Source organism: Erinaceus europaeus, chromosome 16 (assembly GCF_950295315.1).
Source record: "Erinaceus europaeus chromosome 16, mEriEur2.1, whole genome shotgun sequence".
Lineage (NCBI taxonomy): Eukaryota > Metazoa > Chordata > Mammalia > Eulipotyphla > Erinaceidae > Erinaceus > Erinaceus europaeus.
The window spans coordinates 68,670,368-68,689,411 of NC_080177.1; the positions used below are offsets into that span (position 1 = coordinate 68,670,368).

A 19,044-nucleotide genomic window follows, 5' to 3' on the forward strand; every position below is an offset into this window, starting at 1 on the left:
AAAAAAATACACTATTTCTAAAAACTGTTGGAAATACATCTAATGAGATGGGGTCTTGACTGAGACTTTAGAAAAATTATTTATTTATTGGATAGAGACCGCCAGAAACTGAGAGGGAAGGGGATGACAGAGAGGGAGAGAGACAGAGAGACACCTGCAGCACTGCTTCACTACTTGTGAAGATTTCCCCCTGCAGGTGGGGACTGGGGGCTTGAACCCTAGTGCTTGTGCATTATAACATGTGCACTCAACCAGGTATGCCACCCCTCGGCCCCTTGATAGAGACTTTGAAGATAATTTTAACTTGCAGCTAACACTGGAAATGATGGATAGGAAAGTCTTCATATGACAGTTTTTTTTTCTAATATGTTCTTTTTGAATATTTATTTTCCCTTTTGTTGCCCTTGTTTTTTACTGTTGTTATAGTTATTGTTTTTGTTATTGATGTCATTGTTGTTGGATAGGACAGAGAGCAATAGAGAGAGGAGGGGAAGACAGAGAGGGGGAGAGAAAGATAGACACCTGCAGACCTGCTTCACCGCTTGCGACGTGACTCCCCTGCAGGTGGGGAGCCGGGGCTTGAACCAGGATCCTTACACCTGTCCTTGTGCTTAACCCGCTACGCTACCGCCCTTCATATGACAGTTTTACACATGGTAGATCAAGAGAAAGAACATGAAGCTAAGGAGCCTAGCAACCTACTACTTTTTAATTATCTTTATTTATTGGGTAGACAGCCAGAAATTGAGAGGGAAGGGGGTGATAGAGAGGGTGAGAGACAGACACCTGCAGCACTGCTTCATCCCTTGTGAAGCTTTCCCCCTGCAGGTGGGGACTAGGGGCTCGAACCCGGGTCCTTGCACACTGTAACCTGTGCATTCAACTAGGTGTGCCACTATGCAGCCCCTAAATTATTTTCTAATAAAGGTTTCTTTTATTGTCCAGTGCCCATGGACGGCGCCATGTCCTGGACTACTTATTTTCTGCCAGAGGACCGCTCAGCTGTTGGGACCACGTGTGAGCCTGATAGAGCTTAGGGAGAACCACCCCCGTCCCTGGATGGAGGTCTGAGAAGATAACCTCTTGGTAAGTCTCTCTCAACCGAGATGAGCATAAGGGGGGAAACTCAGACTTGGTTCTTACCTTCTTGACTCTCAGGCCCACAGATACCTCAGTGCTTCCCTCCATTAACTGCAGGCCACATGGCCACAGATTCACTCATTCAAAGTCACCTTCTGATCCCAGAAGAACACACCTTATCACACACTTCATCACACATCTCAGACCCCAGACAAGAGAAATTCCAAATTATATGGCCTTTTGATATCCATCTTCTCTCTGTCTCACCCTACGGGTTTAATCCCTATGCTTCTCTCAAATACCTTTGGATAATTAAGTTGCTTGTGTCATGGAGAATAACTGTCTTTTATCTCATCAATTCCTGTCATACCAGCCCTCTACCTTAGGGGCATGCTGACCTTTAAGAAACCTGTAATTTCTGTCATATTTCAACCATAATTAACTTCATTGCTTTTCTATTTAACTCATGTCCACTTTGCTAATAAACAGACTCTAGGATTCTACGGATTCTAGGATTCTAGGCATGCTAAGAGTCCCCTGGTGTCTTTTACTTCGTGTCACCCGTCGTGAGCGAGAAAGAACCAGCCCGTTACCTTTCCCCTGGAGGCCACCCCAAACCAGAGAGAGAGATACCGAAACTCAGCTATAGCTTACGGAGGTGTTAAGTGTCGAACTTTCGGCAAGGTGTTTTGTGTAAATTACTGTGCCATCTCGCCAGTACATTTTATATATATATATATATATATATATATATATATATATATATATATATATATATATATATATATATATATCCATGCAGAGGGTTGAACCCTGATCTTTGGAGCCTCAGGCATAAGTCTTTTTTGCATAACATTATGTTATTTACCCCATCCCCAAGTTTATTACTGTTATTGAGACTGTTATTATTAGACAGCGAGGCAGAGTGAGAGATCATAGCACCAAAGTTTCTGCCATGTGGGGGGCTGGGCTCAACTCTGGGTTATGCACGTGGCAAAGTAGCCCACTATTCAAGTGAGCTATTTAAAAATTTTTATTTACTACTGGATAGAGACAGAGAGAAATTAAGGGGGGAGGGGGAAAATAGGGAGAGAGAGACACCTGCAGCCTTGCTTTACCACTTATGAAGCTTTCTGCCTGCAAGTGGTGACCAGGGCTTGAACCTGCGTCCTTGCGTGCTGTAGTGTGCGCTTAACCAGGTGTGCCACCACCTAGCCTCACAAGTGGGCTATTTTGCCAGCCCCCAAATTTATTAGTTTAAAGCTATGCTTTGCTGAAAATGGGTACCATCTTTACATTTTGCTATGTCTTTGAGCACCTCACTGAGGCATGCCTTCTGGTTGAAAATGACTTAGAGGTAATGGATGTTGTGGGGAGAGACAGAGCAGAGCTCACTAGCTGCCCACAAGTCTACTTGGGGCAAATGTGCATCTCTGTATGCCTATATTCTCTCAAAGGCACAAAGGGAAGCAGAGGTCCTGGAATTGAAGCACTCCGGTGTGGCCGCTTAGCTGTGCTACTTCTTGTAGATGAGGTGAGCTCTGGGCAACCCCCATCACACCCTCCCCCCCAACAGAGCTGACATGGGTTTTATAGCTTCTAATCTCAAATATATTCACTTTCTGCTAATTTCTTTTTTTTTTAAAGTTATTATTTTTCTTGTCTCCAGGGTTATTGCTGGGACTCGGTGCCTGCACTAGGAATCCACTGCTCCTGGAGGCTATTTTTTTCCCTTTTGTTGCCCTTGTTGTTTATTGTTACTGTGGTTATTATTATTGATGTCATTATTGTTGGATAGGACAGAGAGAAATGGGGGGGAGAAGATGAAGAGGGGAAGAGAAAGATAAGACACCTGCAGACCTGCTTTACCACTTGTGAAGCGACTCCCCCCTGTAGGTGGGGGAACCAGGGGCTCAAACAAGGATCCTTATGCCAGACCTTAAGCTTAGCACCATGTGCATTTAACCCTCTGTGCTACTGCCCAGCCCCTGCTAGCTTAATTTCTAATCACTGGGAAATTTCAGAGGTCAGAGAGGGAGTGCCTACTGCAAAGCTCAAAGACTGATTGTGGTATTTCTTTTTATCTTGGGGCATCAAGGAGGCTGTTTTCTCCCACAGAGGAGCCTATCTGAAGGTTTGGTGTGAACTAATTTCTTGAAGTAAGAGGATAAAAGACCTTAGGCAGGAAGAGAGTAGAGCAGAAACAGACACTGAGCCAGGTTGCCATAGAGAGTTTATTGCAGAAGTCAAAGCCAGTGAGAGGACGAAAGAATCCCTTCACATCCCTCCTTGAAGCTGCTGGCCTCCACATGCCTGAACATTGGGCAGGAGGGCCTGGCCTGGCCTGTGTGGGGCCACAGGAAGCCTCCCACACTAGGGGCTGCTCCAAAGACCCAGATGTGAGAGAGAAGACAAAATCCCCACCCTGACAGGTGCTGAGGGCGCACCTTAACCAGCCCACCCTCCCCTAAAGGATTAGAGCTCTAGCCACTGGGACCACTGGAAGCCTGGTCCTCCCACTGCTCAGCCAGTCTTGTCCTCAACTTCATGAGGGCTGGACAATGGACCTGGCTGGTGGCTCAGGTCAGACCTGGCCACTGGAATCTACTCGAAGAACTAACACTTAACATTCGGACATGATTAAACACTCAGGACAGTCCTGCTGGTATTGGCCACACCCCAGATAGTACCAGTCCTGCCAGGCCCTGATTGAGAGACAGAGCCCACTAACTGCATGTGAGCACATAGGAGACCCTCCAGGACTCAGCTAAGGGCCCAAAGCCTGGGCTCTGCTTCTCCCCATCTAATGCCTGTGTCTCCCCAAGCACCCTCCCAGAAGGGAGAAAGGGAGAAGAGGCAGAGAGCTTGTCAAGAGGTTCACCTATGTATGGGGCTAGAGCTCACATCTACTGGGGCGAGGAAAAGGCTGCAGAGGAGTGGGACACTGGGGCGGGGGTTTTGTGGTGTTCCTCGGACTCTGGCATGTCATCCTGGAAGTATTCAGCCTGGCGGTACTGCCACAGACGCAGGTTCCCATCCCACTGCAGGGCAGAAGGTGGGAGTCATTTGTAGCGTGCTCTACCTCCCATGTCCAAGCCCCAGATAGGCCGCCCACTGTGCCCCCGGCCCCCGTAATCTCACCGAACTGCTGACAATCTTCTCCTCAAAGGGGTGCCAACTGACGTCACGCACGCAGGCCTTGTGGTTGGTCAGTTTCTTCACAATGTGGCCACTGAGCAGGTCGTACACTGTCCACGGATGGCCAAAATGAGGGGCTGCCAGAGGCGATCCTATCCACCCCTCCCCTGTCCTCTCCTCTCAGGTCAACTCCCACTGTCCCAGGGCTTCAGCACCCAAGCTAGCTTATCTCACACCTCTCTCCCTACCTCAGCCTGAGGGTATGGTCTGGCAGAGCCTGGGTGCTTCTGCTCTTTGCTAAATTCTACAGGATCTGTATTTAAGAAACTGCAATGTATGTAGCCCAGGAAGAGGTACAGTAGCTAGATGGGACTTGTGGGCATGAGAACTTGAATTTGATCCTGACATCACAGGTTCCAGAGTAATGTTCTCTCGGTAAGTAAATCTTAAGGAAACAAAGGAGGGGCTGGCTGGTGGTGCACCTGGTTAAGGGCATATGTTCCAGTGCGCAAGGACTCAGGTTCAAGTCCCTGGTCCCCACCTGCACGAGTGGTGAAGCAGTGCTGTAGGTGTCTCTCTGTCTCTCTTCCTCTCTACCCCCCCCCCCGCTCCCCTCTTGAGTTTTGGCTGTCTCTATCCAATAAATAAATAGAGAATAAAAAAATTTAAAAAAAAAGAAAATTAGAAAAAAACAAACAAACCACAAAGGAGGGGGCCAGGTGGTGGTGCACCTGGTTGAACTGCACAGGGACCCAGGATCGAGCCCCCAGTCCCCACCTGCCGGGGGAAAGCTTTGCAAGTGGTGAAGCAGTGCTGCAGGGGTGTCTCTGTCTCTCTTCCTCTCTACTCCCCCACCCCTCTCAATTTCTGTCTCTATCCAATAAAGATAATAATAAGAAAATTTAAAAGATTATACTTTAAAAAGAAAACAAAGGAAACTGCAGTGTGACTTTAAAAGCTCTAGCGGCGATTCTCTAAAAAGCTTGGAAGATATGGAAGGTAGCCCCAGGTGAAGAGGCTGCCTCTGCAGACGTGTGAGCCTGCCGCTCCTTATCTGGCCTTTCTTACTTGATGCTGTGGGTTGGACCCAAGTCCTCACTGGTGAGGCCTGTGCTCTACCACTGAGTTCTACCCCTTCCCCCTTCTGTTTCTCATCCAGATGAGCTGCACCTTTCTCTCCTTCTGGGAGGGGCTGCGGCTGAGTGCCTCCTCAAACACCTTTCTGTAGCTGTGGTGACGTTTTTCTCAGTGCCTTCCTCCTGGGGCTGTGTCTGTGTCCCCCTTACTGCTTGCCACTGTCTTTTCTGTGTCGTTTATTCCAGCTCTGCTCCCTCCTACCTTTCATTTGCAATCTTTTCTTGACTGGCTAGAAAACAGAACTGAGTATATGTTTGGTCATCTATTATATTTACTGACTAGAAATCTATGTTTCTTTTCTTGTCTCTCTCTCTCTTTTTTAAAAATATTTATTGATTTTTCCCTTTTGTTGTCCTTGTTGCTTTTTTATTGTTGTTGTGTTATAGTTATTATTGCTGTTGTTATTGATGTTGTCATTGTTGGATAGGATAAGAGAGAAATGGAGAGAGGAGGGGAAGACAGGGGGAGAGAAAGACAGACACCTACATACCTGCTTCACTGCCTGCGAAGGGACTCCCCTGCAGGTGGGGAGCCGGGGGCTCGAACCCCGGTCTTTACACTGGTCCTTGTGCTTTGCTCCACCTGCACTTAACCCACTGTGCTATCGCCTGACTCCCTTCTTTTCTTTTTTAATAGTCTCCCTCCACCCCCAACACCGCTCTGCTCTGGCTTATGGTGATGCTGGGCACAGAACCTGAGCTGTCCGTCTCAGGCATCAAAGCCTTTATGCCGTCACCCCAGTCCGGCCCCCACCGCATGTTTCTTTTCTTAATTTAAATTACTCATGAAGAGTGTTTTCTCTTTCTTCCTTTCTTTCTTTCTTTCTTTTTTGCCTCCAGGGTTATTGCTGGGGCTCGGTGCCTGCACTACAAATCCACTGCTCCTGGAGGCCATTGTTCCCCCCATTTTGTGGCCCTTACTGTAGCTGTGTTATTTTTCTTGTTGTTATAGTTATTGTTGTCGGATAGGACAGAGAGAAACTGAGAGAAGAGGAAGGCAGAGAGGGGGAAAGACAGCTACAGACACCCGCAGACCTGCTTCACCGCTTATGGAGTGACCCACCTGCAGGTGGGGAGCCGGGGGCTCGAACCGGGATCCTCATGCCGGTCCTTGCGCTTTGCGCCACATACGCTTAACCCGCTGCGCTACCACCCAGTTCTCTGCTAAAGCCTCCTGGAGCTGTTGGGTTTAAGGTGTGACAGGATAGGAGGAATGCCAGAGAAACCCTCCTGGCCTTCCCCAGCCTCCCGTTCTGTTTCAATCCTTACCGACCACTTTGCCGGTAGAGCAGCCACTGTAGATGAACTGCTGGCCAGTGCTGTGGGCCGGGGAGAAGCGGCAGCGTATGAGGGTGTGCAGCACCCCATGGCCCCGGTAAGTCATCAAGGAGCTGTCCCCTGGGAGTTTCAGCTTCCGCCAGGCTGGGGGGGAGGCAGCCTTAGGTTAGGGAGTCTAGGTTCTCTGTCACCAGTCCTTAGAAAGATCAATACTCTTCCCCCAAGTCAGTCAGCGGACATTCACCAATTCTGACGTGGCTTTGTGGAGCGTGAAGATGATTCATTCTCCAGGACTCAGCCCCATGCCACAGTCATGTCCACCGTGCCCATGCCGACCTCGCCAGTGACTGGCTATTTCAACCGCCACCCCTGACTCTGGATTCTCCAGGTCTCTGTTTCTACAGCTTTGATCTATTCTTACCTTTTTTGGGCACCTGCTGCCAGCGGTAGTCCCAGTTTTGCTGTGTGGCAGCCTGGCGTGAGGCTTCCATGCCTTCGCGGCTGGAAAAACGGCGGATATCCCAGAGCTTGATGGTCTGGTCTTTGGAATTGGAGATGAGGTACCGGGCGTCACCCTGTGAATCCCAAGGTAAACAGTGGGGAGTCGGGGCCGGAGGGTGGCGCACCTGGTTAAGTGCACACATTACAGTGTACAAGGACGTGGGTTCAAGCCCCCAGTCCCCACTTGCAGGAGGACAGCTTCACAAGGGGTGAAGCAGGTCTGCAGGTGTCTATCTCTCTCCCTCCTCCTCCTTCTCAATTTCTCTCTGTCCTAACCAATGAAATAAATCAAATAAAAATAAATAGTGAGGAGTCAGGGTCAGGAGTATGCAAATGCTGGTGTCTATCGGGCTGGCGGGTTAGACTTCAGGCCTTTGGTTTTGGGGGGCAAGGTTTGAATCTGAGGCTCTCAGGGCCTCAGGCGTGCAGGTTTCTTTGCATAACCACTCTTGTTACCTCCCCGTCCCTGCTTGCTTCTGTCTTCATCCAGGTAGGCTGCCCTTGTTGTGTGTGTAGACCCCATCACCCGGCTGCCTTCCTATTCTATGCCCGTGGCCCTGCTGAGGCCTTCTTGTCTAGCTTATTTAGATTATTATTATTTTATTGTTGTTTTTTTTTTGCACCTCCAGGGTTATTGCTGGAGCTCAGTGCCTACACTACGAATCGACTGCTCCTGGAGGCCATTTTTTCCCTTTTGTTGCCCTTGTTGTGGTTACTGTTGTTGTTATTGTTGTCGTTGTTGAATAGGACAGGGAGAAATGGAGAGGAGGGAAAGACAAAGAGGAGGAGAGAATGACAGACACCTGCAGATGTGCTTCACAGCTTGTGAAGCGACTCTCCTGCAGGTGGGGAACCGGGGATCCCTATGCCTGTCCTTGCGCTTTGCGCCACCTGCGTTTAACCCGCTGCGCTACCACCTGCCTCCACTGGATTATCTTTTAACCCCCCTGTGGCACTGTGAAATGAACTCAGGGCCTCCTGCATATGCCAGAACACTGAGCTGACCTGGCGGCCCTGTTGCTGTTTTTTTTTTTTTCCATTCTTTGTTTCTTTGAAAGGGACAGAGGAAAAAGACTGACACAAAGAAAGGAGACACTCCACAATCCCATTCTAGCACCCATGGAGCTTCCCTAGCGCCATCCACGGTGCTCTCAGGTGGTGCTGGGGCTGGGGCACAGGGCCTCACACAGAGAAGGTGTCTACTCTACTGGGTCGGCTATCGCCTGGCCCCTCTTACTTTGCTTGAACAGAAAACTGTGTCCCCCATGCTCCTTGAAGATAGCTGGGTACAAGTGGACATTACAGTTCTTGGCTTAAGCCCCTTCTTTAAATGCCAGCCCTTGCAAACCTTGGCTGTTAGGGAAATGGCCAGCCCCCGTGAGTCCTCCTGTCTTGGACAACTGAGACCTCAGCAGCCTGGCTGCACAGTCCCGCCTCCATTCCCACCTTGCTGTCAATGAAGGTGATGCCGTCCTGGTGTCCAGCCAGTGCGCCCACCGGCTTGGGGTCATCTTCCCGCATGGTGCGTCGATCCCACACTTTGCAGATGGCATCATCACCCCCAGAGAACAGGATCTGGGAGCTTATGTCGGCAAAGGCCACAGCATTCACGTCATCCTCATGGGATTCTATCTAGGAGGGGAGGAGGCAAGGGCACCTAGGACCTTTTTCTAGGTCTAGCAGACCCAGGTCCAGCAGACAGAGACTCTACATCTCAGGTCAGTACCTGAAGGGTGCGTCGGTTCTGTTCCCTGTCAAAGACGTACAGGCAGCCATCATTGGCCCTGAGAGGGGAGGGGTAGAGAGTGTCCTGGAGTGAGGATGGAAGGGGACCACTGCTTTGCATGCTCAGGACAGTCCCTGCTGAAGAGTCCTGCCGAGGAGAAAGCCTTTGCCTCTTACATGGGAGGTAGGGTGAGAGCTAGTTGTGTTCGTTAGGGGGTTTCAGAACCTCCCATATCTCATGTGGAGGAAATGGTGAACAAGATGTGAAGCAACTTATAAATCTTGACCTTGGACAAGGGCTGGCTGTTTCCACAGTTGCCTTTCTAGGGTTGTCTGGTGCAGCCCCTGCAACAGCAGAGCTGGTCTCTTGAAGAATTCCTTTATCACTACTTGAGGGCGACACCCGCACAGGTACTCACCCTCCTAGCACTTCTCGTCCATCTGAAGAGACAGCAATGGAAAAGACAGCAAAACGACGCTCATCTGGTCTGAAAAGAGCAGGAGCTCGGTAAGTATTTCCCTTCAGCCTGTGGTTTATTTTTTTTATTATTTTTTTAAATATTTATTTATTCATTCCCTTTTTGTTGCCCTGGCTTTATTGTTGTAGTTATTATTGTTGTCATCATTGTTGGATAAGACAGAGAGAAATGGAGAGAGGCGGGGAAGACATAGAGGGGGAGAGAAAGACAGACACCTGCAGACCTGCTTCACTGTCTGTGAAGCGACTCCCCTGCAGGTGGGGAGCCGGGGGCTCGAACCAGGATCCTTACACCGATCCTTGCGCTTTGTACCACCTGTGCTTAACCCACTGTGCTACCGTTCAGGCTGTATTTATCTACAAGGATTATGAGGTTCAGTTTTACACAGAGGAAGTCTGGCCAACCTATGTCAGAGTGTGGATCACCTGAAGGAAAGCCCTTGTGTAAGCCTGCAACCGTCTATATTACCCTAGTCCTCTGGCTAGCAGGATGAGTGGGTCACCCCCCCTGAATCCACAGTGAGAAACTTGTAACCACTCTAAGCAGGGGGTCCAGTTCAAGAGGTTTGCTCCTGAGAGCCTTCTTTGAGAACTTTCTGATGAGTCTGACCAGGAAGGGAAGCCAGTACCTGAGATCCAGGGCAGTGTGTGTGTCTCCCTCTCCATAGATGTTGCATATATGAACTAGGAGAAGCAAGAGAAATAAGAATTTTCCAGGGCTGGGTGAAGGAGGGTGGAAGTGAAGTGACTGAGGTGGACAAGGATGTTAGACCCTGGGAGTGAGCATCCTAAGGTAAGGTGTGGAGGCCTGGTTCAGAGGAGACAGGCGTTTGGAGACCCCAGGTCCTGAGCTGGAAAGACAATTGGGAGCCTGGGGGCATACTCACTGTAATCAGACCAGCTGGAGTAGAGGAAGTGGTTCCCGTCAGGGGTGAAGGCCACATCCAGGACACTCCAGCCTACATCTCGGGCCTTGATGCTCTTGAACTTATGGAAGCGTCCGTACCGGCAGTCATACAGTCGGATTGTCTGGTCTGTGCAAGTAGGGTCAGGGAGAATCACTCCGTGTGCCTGTGGACTCTGCCCTTCACCACAGGGGATGTGCCCTGGCCAAGCGCTCCTAAGGCAGGGTCTGAGCTTCCGGGACCAGGGCCTTTAGAGCCTCAATCAGGGGCACATTCCTTACCCCAAGGCAGTTTGTATGATCAGGGTCTGATACCTTGGCAAGCAGACATGAAGATCTGACCGTCCTTGCTATAGATGCCACAGAAGGCCTTCTGAGAATAGGTGTCAGTGAAGCCCAAATCATTGGGTAAGAAGCTGCAGAGACAGGTTGAGAGTGAGGGTGGGAACAGACCCCCATGGTTATGGCTAAGCAGAAGGGGCGTCCCGTTCCTCCCCTCTGACTTTAGGCGCAGTCCGCTTTCTTCCACTCATCCCGTTATTTTAAAACATTTTTAAAAAACATTTATTTTCCTTTTTGTTGCCCTTGTTGTTTTATTGTTTTATTTTTTTTTAAATTTTATTTATTTTTTGAGAGAGATGCAGAGAGAGACACACAGAGAGAGAAATGCCAGAGCACTGTTCAGCTCTGGCTTATGGTGGTGCGGGGGATTGAACCTGGGATTTAGGAGCCTCAGGCATGTGAGTCTGTCTGCATAACCATTATGCTGTCTCCCCCGCCCCTTATTGCTGTAGTTATTGTTGTTGTTATTGATGTTGTTGTATTTGGCTAGGACAGAGAGAAATGGAGAGAGGAGGGGAAGACAGAGACGGGGAGAGAAAGACAGACACCTGCAGACCTGCTTCACCTCCTGTGAAGCGACTCCCCTGCAGGTGGGGAGCCGGGGACTCGACCCAGGATCCTTATGCGGGTCCTTGCGCTTTGTGCCTTGTGCGCTTAACCTGCTGCGCTACCACCCGACTCCCTCATTCCGTTATCTTAATTCCCCCCTTTTCACTTTGTTCACAGAGCTTCAACCTCATTTACCCCAACCTTAGCGTCCTTGAGGATCCTTTGATATCTCTTCCTTCAAAACCCATGTTTTGAGTCTCTCCACCAAGCCCCATACTCACTGAGACATTATTCGAGACTGTTCTCCAAGAGAGAAGCTTCCCTGATGGCAGAGGCCCCGTTCTCTCTAAAGGAAGAAATTTGGGGATACTGTCAGCAGGACAGAAGACCACTGCAGTCACACCAAACCCTCTCCTCCAAAGATAATGCTTTTGCTATAAAACTGGCTGCTTGCTCAACAAATTGTTTGGCTTCATATGTTGACTCTCTTTTCAATCACCAGGTTCCAGATGCCACCAGGATGCTGGCTAGGCTTCCCTGGATTGAAGACCCCACCAATGTGTCCTGGAGCTCAGCTTCCCCAGAGACCCACCCTACTAGGGAAAGAGAGAGGCAGACTGGGGGTATGGACCGACCAGTCAACGCCCATGTTCAGCGGGGAAGCAATTACAGAAGCCAGACCTTCTACCTTCTGCAACCCTCAACGACCCTGGGTCCATGCTCCCAGAGGGATAGAGAATGGGAAAGCTACCATGGGAGGGGGTGGGTTATGGGGATTGGGTGTTGGGAATTGTGTGGAGTTGTACCCCTCCTACCTTATGCTTTTGTTCACTAATCCTTTCTTAAATAAAAAATTAAAAAAAAAAAAAAAAACTGGCTGCTTCACATAGTAGAATGTCCCACCAAGTTCCAGTACTACCTAGCTAAGGTTCCAACCCTAGTACTTTCAGTTTCCTTGAGAAGTCCACTTTTCTCTGGGGCTGAAAGGAGGTGGGGAGGCCTACCTGGTATAGCACCTGAGGAAAGCTGTGCTCCTGGGCCGTCCGCCTAAGCCCCAGCCGCCCTGTGGCCAGTTCCACTTGTGTCTTGATCTCATTGCGTTCTAGCTCCCGGGTATCAGGGGTTGCATCCACTGTGAGCACCAAAGAGAAGTGTCATCTTTTGGAAAGTCCCAAAAGACAGCAAAACTGTGCCCACGCCCACCCAATGTGGGCTGTAAAGATCCCTGCATGCCCCAAACTATCTCACCTTACCCCTCCCCTTTAGTGTCATCTATTATTCTTTGCCAAAAAAAAAAAAAAAAAAAAGCAATAGTGAAAGAAAAAAGAAGGAAAATGATTTACACTAAAAGTCTCGTGATGCCTGGCCTGGGTCTCAGTCTGACTTACCTGGGGGGTTGTATCGGTCCCCGAGACGACCATCCCAGGCACTATCATGCTCTTCCTCTGAGTCGGAGAGGGCCTGGATGAGTTGTAAATTTGCTGCACCTCTTCCCTGCACCAACCTCACTTGGCCTCTGTGGAGAGACCCCCGCCCCCACGATAAAGGAGAAGCTCCCTTTCCTCAACGCAACCGAATCCACAGTCAGTGCGGCTCTCCAACTTTTGTGCTATCTGGTGCTCAACCTCTCATCCTGTCCCTACCTTGAGGCAGAAGGCTCACTAGATTTAGGCTGTTAGTTTCAGTCTCCTACAAGATTCAGCAGGAAACTGGAGGCACAGAGAATCCCAATATCCCATGGAGGTTGACAATTACTTAGTGGTAAGCTGACTTCCCGGAGACCTAAAAAATCTGAGCACGTTTCCTTCTGAGCTAAGAAAGCAATTACAGCCTCTCCTACTCAGTTCCTGGTAGTCACATCCCTCTCTGCATTCCTTCTTCAAGAACAGGATTAGGAAGAATGATTTAGACTTTTTTTTTTTTTTTTTAACTGAGCACGGCTCAGGTCTAGCTTATGGTGGTGTTGGATATTGAACCTAGGACCTCCAAATCTCAGGCATGAACATCTGCTGTATAATAAACTTACTTTTTTTTTTTTTTTAAAAAAAAAGTCTATTCTCTTTTGTTGCCCTTGTTGTTTTATTGTTGTAGTCATTATTGTTGGCGTCACTTTTTTTTTTTTTTTTAAATAAACAACCTTGTGGTCTTTTTAGAAACTTGTTTTTCGAGTAAGTCCACATGGCCACATATCACATGTCAATAACTACTACAGTTCAACATCTACCTCCCCAACTCTTCTTATTTACTCCTCATATCACTTTTCCTCTCACTAGGGCCCCATGAGAAGAGACTTATTATAGTGCATCTGAGAGAGAGAGAGAGAGAGAGAGAAGGACAGAAACAGGCAGACAGATACAACTACCAGAGCCCTGTTCTGGCATGTGCAGTACCAGGGACAATACACAGCACTCCCCCCACACACACACACATGCAAGTCCTGCACTACGCCCTCTGAGCTACCTTTCTGGCTCCCTCCTTTCCTTCCTTCCTTCCTTTAGACTTATGCAGAAAACACCTTGCATCTTGTGTAGTCATAACAAGACAAAGGGAAAGGCCAGTCATCCTGATGACTCTTCCCGGGCATGACATGGAGCTGCGTGCAGGAGCACTCCCCCACCAAGGCGGTCTTGCTCACAGAGCCGCTGTCCTCGGCTAAACCCACTCCACAGCCTCTACAACTGCCCAGCCTGGAGTCGGGACCAAGGGACTGTGGTGGCGCCTGGTGGGGACACACCAGAGGGTAAGTTACCTGCGGAGAAGATAGGCCAGTACCTGGGCCAGATCCACATCTTCATCCTCCTCTTCCTCTTCCTCACTTCGCCGCAGGCTAGTCCCCCTTCGGGGCAAGCCCTCGGAGGGGTCTCCAGACCCAGATCCTGCACTGCTGCTGTTGCGGGATCCCATCTTCTGGTCACAGCATCCTTAGGTCCTGGGCTGGGGACTCCTGTCACCTCCTTGAGTTTGGTGAAAGCAAAGTCTGCTCTAGGGAGCCGGGGCGGCAGCTGTCTAGGGGGGGCAACCCTAAAGACCCCTTCTTTTTTTAACCTGTAACAACTCCCAAAGCTCCAGGAACTCAACACACCTTTCTTAATCCTGTGGAGCAAACAAAGCAGAGTGAAGCCTAAGGTGCTAGTCTGGCTTACCAGCGAGAGGCCTCTAGAGAAAAATTTCTCAGTTTTCTACCTTAAACTCACCTACCTATCAAAGTCCCTATGTGGGGGGGGGGGAAGAGGAGGAGGAGGATTCCCAGATAACCTATCTGGCCGACCAATCAAAATCCTTCGCGGAAGCAGGCACTCATTAGCTTATCTTATCTAGCCAATCAGAAGCCTCCGGACTCAGAGACCCCCCCGACGCCCCCCTTGGCGGCCAATCAGAGCACCCCCTTGCGAAAGCCGGCAGCAGCGACAACCAATGAGGCTGGATTTGGGCCCAACACCCCCTCCTTCCTCGCCTCACGCCCACGTGGTGCGCCGGGGGTGTGTTTGCCAAGCGAAAAGCAGGGAGGGAACCCGGGAGCGCCTCTCACGGAAGCCAGCGGTCGCCGCCCCGCGCGAGACCACCCACCCGCCGGGCGCGGTCGCAGGACCTGCAGCGGCTCGAGGCCTTGCTTACTCCGACAGCAGTCGCAGCGACAGCCAACCGCTCCTCCGTCACGCGCCTCCTTCGTCACGCAACTCCCGGCTTCCCGGCTCGCGGGCCCGCTGACGTCACGCGACGCCCCGGCGGCCCCGCCCCCGCGCCCCGCTGATTGGCGGCTGAGCGCTGTGATGGACAGGTGGGCGGGAGGGAAGTGAGTGAGTCGAGTGAGGGGCGGAGGAAGTGAGGGAGGAGTCTTTGGGACAGCGGGACGCGACTTAACACATGGGGCGGGGCTGACAAGATAAGCAGAAAGTTCGTTACCGTGTGGCTCCCTAGCAAGGAGTACACTTTGCTGTCGGTCCCTTACGCCCGTGTGGCTTCGCACTTTTCAGACGACCCCTATGGGCCTGCACTTTCCATACTTCCCTTTACCCCCGGCTGCCGCTCTCTGCTGTTCGTTGGTGGCAGTTTCTGTCCCCTGAAGGAGTAGCCGCCGTCTCTTAATGTGTGTTTCCGCACCACAGACCGGCACCCAGGCGGCCGCAACCTCTCCTTCCGGTTTGGCTGCCGGAAGTCGCCTTGTCTTGGGGTCCGTCCTTTCTAGACCTCCTGTTGGCCGCGTCGCCAACTTTTGAGATTGAGCCCTGGCTTCCCAGCGCGGTCTTTGCAGACGCTCCCTAGCTCGCCTAGCGCGGCCTGGGGGCCTCCCGGGTTCAGTTACTTCCGCCCCAGAGCCGGTCGGCTCGCAGGCCCCTCCGGGCGCCCTTCCCGCCGGCGCGCTCAGCTGAGTCCTTGCCGGGTCTCAGGGCCCTCCCCACACTAGGGAGGACGGCATGGAGCTTGTGACGTCCGATGCCCCCTCCATCCGCCTTCTGTTAAAAGTGGGAGGTGGTGCAGTGGGTAGGGCAGCAGACTTGCAAACGTGAAGTCCAGTTTCTGGCATCGCATGTGTAGGAGTGATGCTCTTGCCCTTTATTTCCCTCCCTCTCCCTTGTTAATATTTCTTTAACTTTGCTTTTTTTTTTTTAAGCTATTATTATTATTATTTATTGGATAGAGACCGAAATCCAGAGGGAAGGGGAGATAGAGAGGAAGAGAGAGACATCTGCAGCACTATTTCACCGCTTCTGAAGCTTTCCCCTTACAGGTAGGGGCCAGGGGCTTGAACCTGGATCCTTGTGCATTGTAACATGCGCACTCAGCCAGGTGCGCCACTGCCTGGCCCCTACTTTGCTTTTTTTCTTTTTAAGTATTTTTTTTACTTAGTTGTTATTGGGTAGAGACAGAGAAATTGGGAGGGATGGGGTGATAGGGAGGGGAAGAGACAAGACATCTGCAGCCCTGCTTCATCACTTGTGATGCTTTCCCAGGTGGGGACCAGGGATTTGAACCTGGATCCTTGCGCACTGTAATGTAAGCACTTAACCAGGTGCTCCACTGCCCAGCCCCTTACTAAGTTTTTTTTTTTTAAATAAAAATATAATTTATGTTATTCTCTTTTGTTGCCCTTGTTGTTTTATTGTTGTTGTTGATGTCGTTGTTGATAGGAGAGAGAGAAATGGAGAGAGGAGGGGAAGACAGAGGAAGAGAAAGACACCTGCAGACCTGCTTCACGGCTTGCGAAGCGACTCCCCTGCAGGTGGGGAGCCGGGACTCCAGCCAGGATTCTTTCGCGGGTCCTTGTGCTTTGCGCGCCACGTGCGCTTAACCTGCTGCGCTACTGCCCGACTCCCAATAATAAATATTTTAAGGACTAGCAGAGTAGCTAAAGCCTTGGACTTTAATAACAGGGAGACAGGTTAGGGAAATAGCTAAGCCGATGAGAGTACAGACTTGCACACCCGGGGCCTAGAGGTCCCAGGTTCATTCTTCATCTGCACCTTAAGCCAGAGCTGAGCAAGGCTTTCGTCTCGTATCTTCCTCTCCCTCTCATCCTCATTCTCTGTCTCACTTGTGATAAGCAAGTCTAAAAAATAAGGATAATAACTTAACTTGGATCGTGCCCTGGTTTGAGCTTGGCCCCCACCACATTGAAGGAAATTTTAGTGCTGTGGTCTCTGTCATGCTCTCTAAACAATGCTCTCTAAACAAATAAATAAAACAATATGCAGTCACATGTGTTGGAGTGATACTCTGGTTCTGTCTATATTGTGATGAATGCAAAAGCAATATGGCTTAAAATTGACATTTAATAATATAAAAATGTTGAACTTCCAGCCCAAATGGCAATGGATTACTAGCAGGTCATGCTCCCCTCTCCCTCCCCACAAAAAAACTACAGCATACATGAAAAAACCAGCATAGAAACCATCTTGGGGGGAGCAGTAGCACAGCGGGTTAAGCGCAGGTGGCGGAAAGAGCAAGGAGTGACTGGCGTAAGAATCCCAGTTCGAGCCCCTGGCTCTCTACCTGGAAGGGAGTCGCCTCACAGGTGGTGAAGCAGGTCTACAGGTGTCTGCCCTTCTCTGTCTTCCTGTACTCTCTTGATTTTTCAAAAATGGCCTCCAGGAGCAGTGGATTCATAGTGCAGGCACCAAGCCCCAGAGATAACCCTGGAGCCAAAAAAAAAAGAAGAAGAAAAGAAAAGAAACCACCTTGGAGTTCATAGAAACCTACAACCAAAAGTTCTGGAATCCAAGAGGTCAGGACAGACTTTCATATCAAAGGTAAAGAAAGATTTGCTTCCCTGGGGCTGGGTGGTGGCACACCCAGTAGAGCGCAAGGACTTAGGTTCAAGCACCTGGTCACCACCTGAATAGTGCAGCAGTGCTGCTGCTGCAGCTTTCTCTCCATCTCTCTCACCTCCTCAACTTCTCTCTGTCCTATCAAATAAAAGAAAAGGGGGGGGGGATTCCCTGTGAGAGAGTGGTAGATTCGCGGTCTAGGAATCAAACCCCAGTGATAACCCTGGTTGCAACTAAAAAAAGAAAATCTGTTCTCCACTTCCACACCATCCAGCCTGGCTCTCACTGCTGCTGCTGCTGCTGCTTCCACTTGCTTTGGTCAGGTCTCTGCCACTGTTGCCTGCGGCCACCATCTTGGTTACACTTGCCCAGTCTGCCTGGCTGGGTCCCTGCCACTGTCACTCGTGCCACCACTGCTGCAGCCCAGCTCCTGCCTTGCTGTCTTCGTGGCTTGTCTCCCTCTGCTGCTGCTGGTTCACCTCTACGACAGCCTGTGCCCACAGCTTTATAAGGGCTGGGGAGTTAAAGAGGAAAACAAAGAGCTATAAACCAGGTGGTGACTGTAGGCAGTTGATGGCAGTCACTGTGGAACTTAGTTCCAGTTGCAACAGCCCTTGGGGGTGGAGCCGCAGAGAAATACTCCGTTGGTGGGGGCCACTGCCAGAGCCCTCCCACTACTTGTGATAGACCTGCAACCCCAAACTTTTGGTTGGGCAGCACCTTGGCAATATCGCCTCAGCCAGGCTCCTGTGACTGTGAATGCTTGGTCACTGTCCAGACCTGCTCAAAAACAGACTGCTGGTCTTTGTCTTTACAGAGAAACAGATGTAATGGGAAAACAGGAAAACCTGCAGTGATAGACCAAGACAGCTGCTTGAAGAAAACCCCACTTCATTAGAGCTATTGAGACCCCCTTAATGATGAAGACTTTAAAGTTACAGTCCTTCGGTGTATTGCACCAACGTAAAGGACTCTGGGGCGGGGAGGTGTGTTCAGGTCCCGGAACATGATGGCAGAGGAGGACCTGGGCTGGAGGTTATGTGGGAAAAAAATGTTACACATGGACCAACTACTATATTTTACTGTCGACTGTAAACCATTAATCCCCCTAAATAAAGGGAATAAATAAATAAATAAAACCAAAGTTACAATCCTAAGGATGCCTACCGAATTGAGTGACTGATAGAGGACTGCAACAAATTCAGAAAAAAAAATAATAAAACTATGGCAAATGCTAAAAACCAAAAACAAGCTGGAGGTTTTTATGACCAAAAAGTCTTAATAGTATTTCAGGGCTGGGCGGTGGCACACTGGGTTAAGGGCACATAGTTTGAAGCACAAGGATCCCCACCTGCGGGGTGGGGGTGCCTCACAAGCACCTACCCCTCTTAGTCTTTCTCTGTTCTATCCAATGAAATGGAAGAAATGGCCACCTGGAACAGTGGATTTGTAGTACGGGTACCGAGCCCCAGTGACTACCCTAGAGGCCAGAAAAAAATAAAAAGAATATATTATTTCCTTTTTGATAAGCCACTGGTGAGACCAACAAAGGTTTATTTATTATTAATTAATTAATTAGTTAACGTAGCTTCTAGGCTTATTGCTGGGGCTTGGTGCCTGCACTACAAATCCACTGCTCTGGGAGAC

The 19,044-nt window shown here is 49.9% G+C and overlaps 1 protein-coding gene and 1 long non-coding RNA gene across 3 annotated transcripts; one reads left to right on the forward strand and one right to left on the reverse strand.

Annotated features, from left to right (window-relative positions):
- Positions 1-3,300: 3,300 nt before the first annotated feature.
- Positions 3,301-14,837, reverse strand: DCAF11 (DDB1 and CUL4 associated factor 11). Of its 2 annotated transcripts, XM_060175298.1 has the most exons (15): positions 14,699-14,837; positions 13,881-14,085; positions 12,520-12,647; positions 12,136-12,263; positions 11,413-11,477; positions 10,556-10,656; positions 10,224-10,370; positions 9,966-10,020; positions 9,278-9,346; positions 8,860-8,917; positions 8,580-8,765; positions 7,054-7,207; positions 6,624-6,776; positions 4,222-4,328; positions 3,301-4,121 (listed from the first exon to the last, which is right to left on the reverse strand). In XM_060175298.1, exons 2-15 carry the CDS (start codon positions 14,033-14,035, stop codon positions 3,987-3,989), a joined length of 1,641 nt encoding a protein of 546 aa, XP_060031281.1. In that variant the 5' UTR covers positions 14,036-14,085; positions 14,699-14,837; the 3' UTR covers positions 3,301-3,986. The 2 variants fall into 2 exon arrangements, with proteins under 2 accessions (XP_060031281.1, XP_060031282.1); XM_060175299.1 differs by lacking the exon at positions 14,699-14,837 and having other exon boundaries at positions 13,904-14,219.
- On the forward strand, positions 14,775-18,554 carry LOC132533476 (uncharacterized). The gene is made up of 2 exons (XR_009545375.1): positions 14,775-14,909; positions 18,215-18,554. It is a non-coding gene; the product is annotated as an uncharacterized LOC132533476 (long non-coding RNA).
- The last annotated feature ends 490 nt before the right edge of the window (positions 18,555-19,044 follow it).

Coding starts and splice junctions, on each gene's coding strand:
- DCAF11 (XM_060175298.1), bottom strand. CDS start 14,035: ATGGGATCCCGCAACAGCAGCAGTGCAGGATCTGGGTCTGGAGACCCC. Junction 10,657..11,412: donor CAGTCTCGAATAATGTCTCA/GTGAGTATGGGG, acceptor CTGTCTCTGCAG/CTTCTTACCCAATGATTTGG. Junction 6,777..7,053: donor GCAGCAGGTGCCCAAAAAAG/GTAAGAATAGAT, acceptor CCTCCCCCCCAG/CCTGGCGGAAGCTGAAACTC.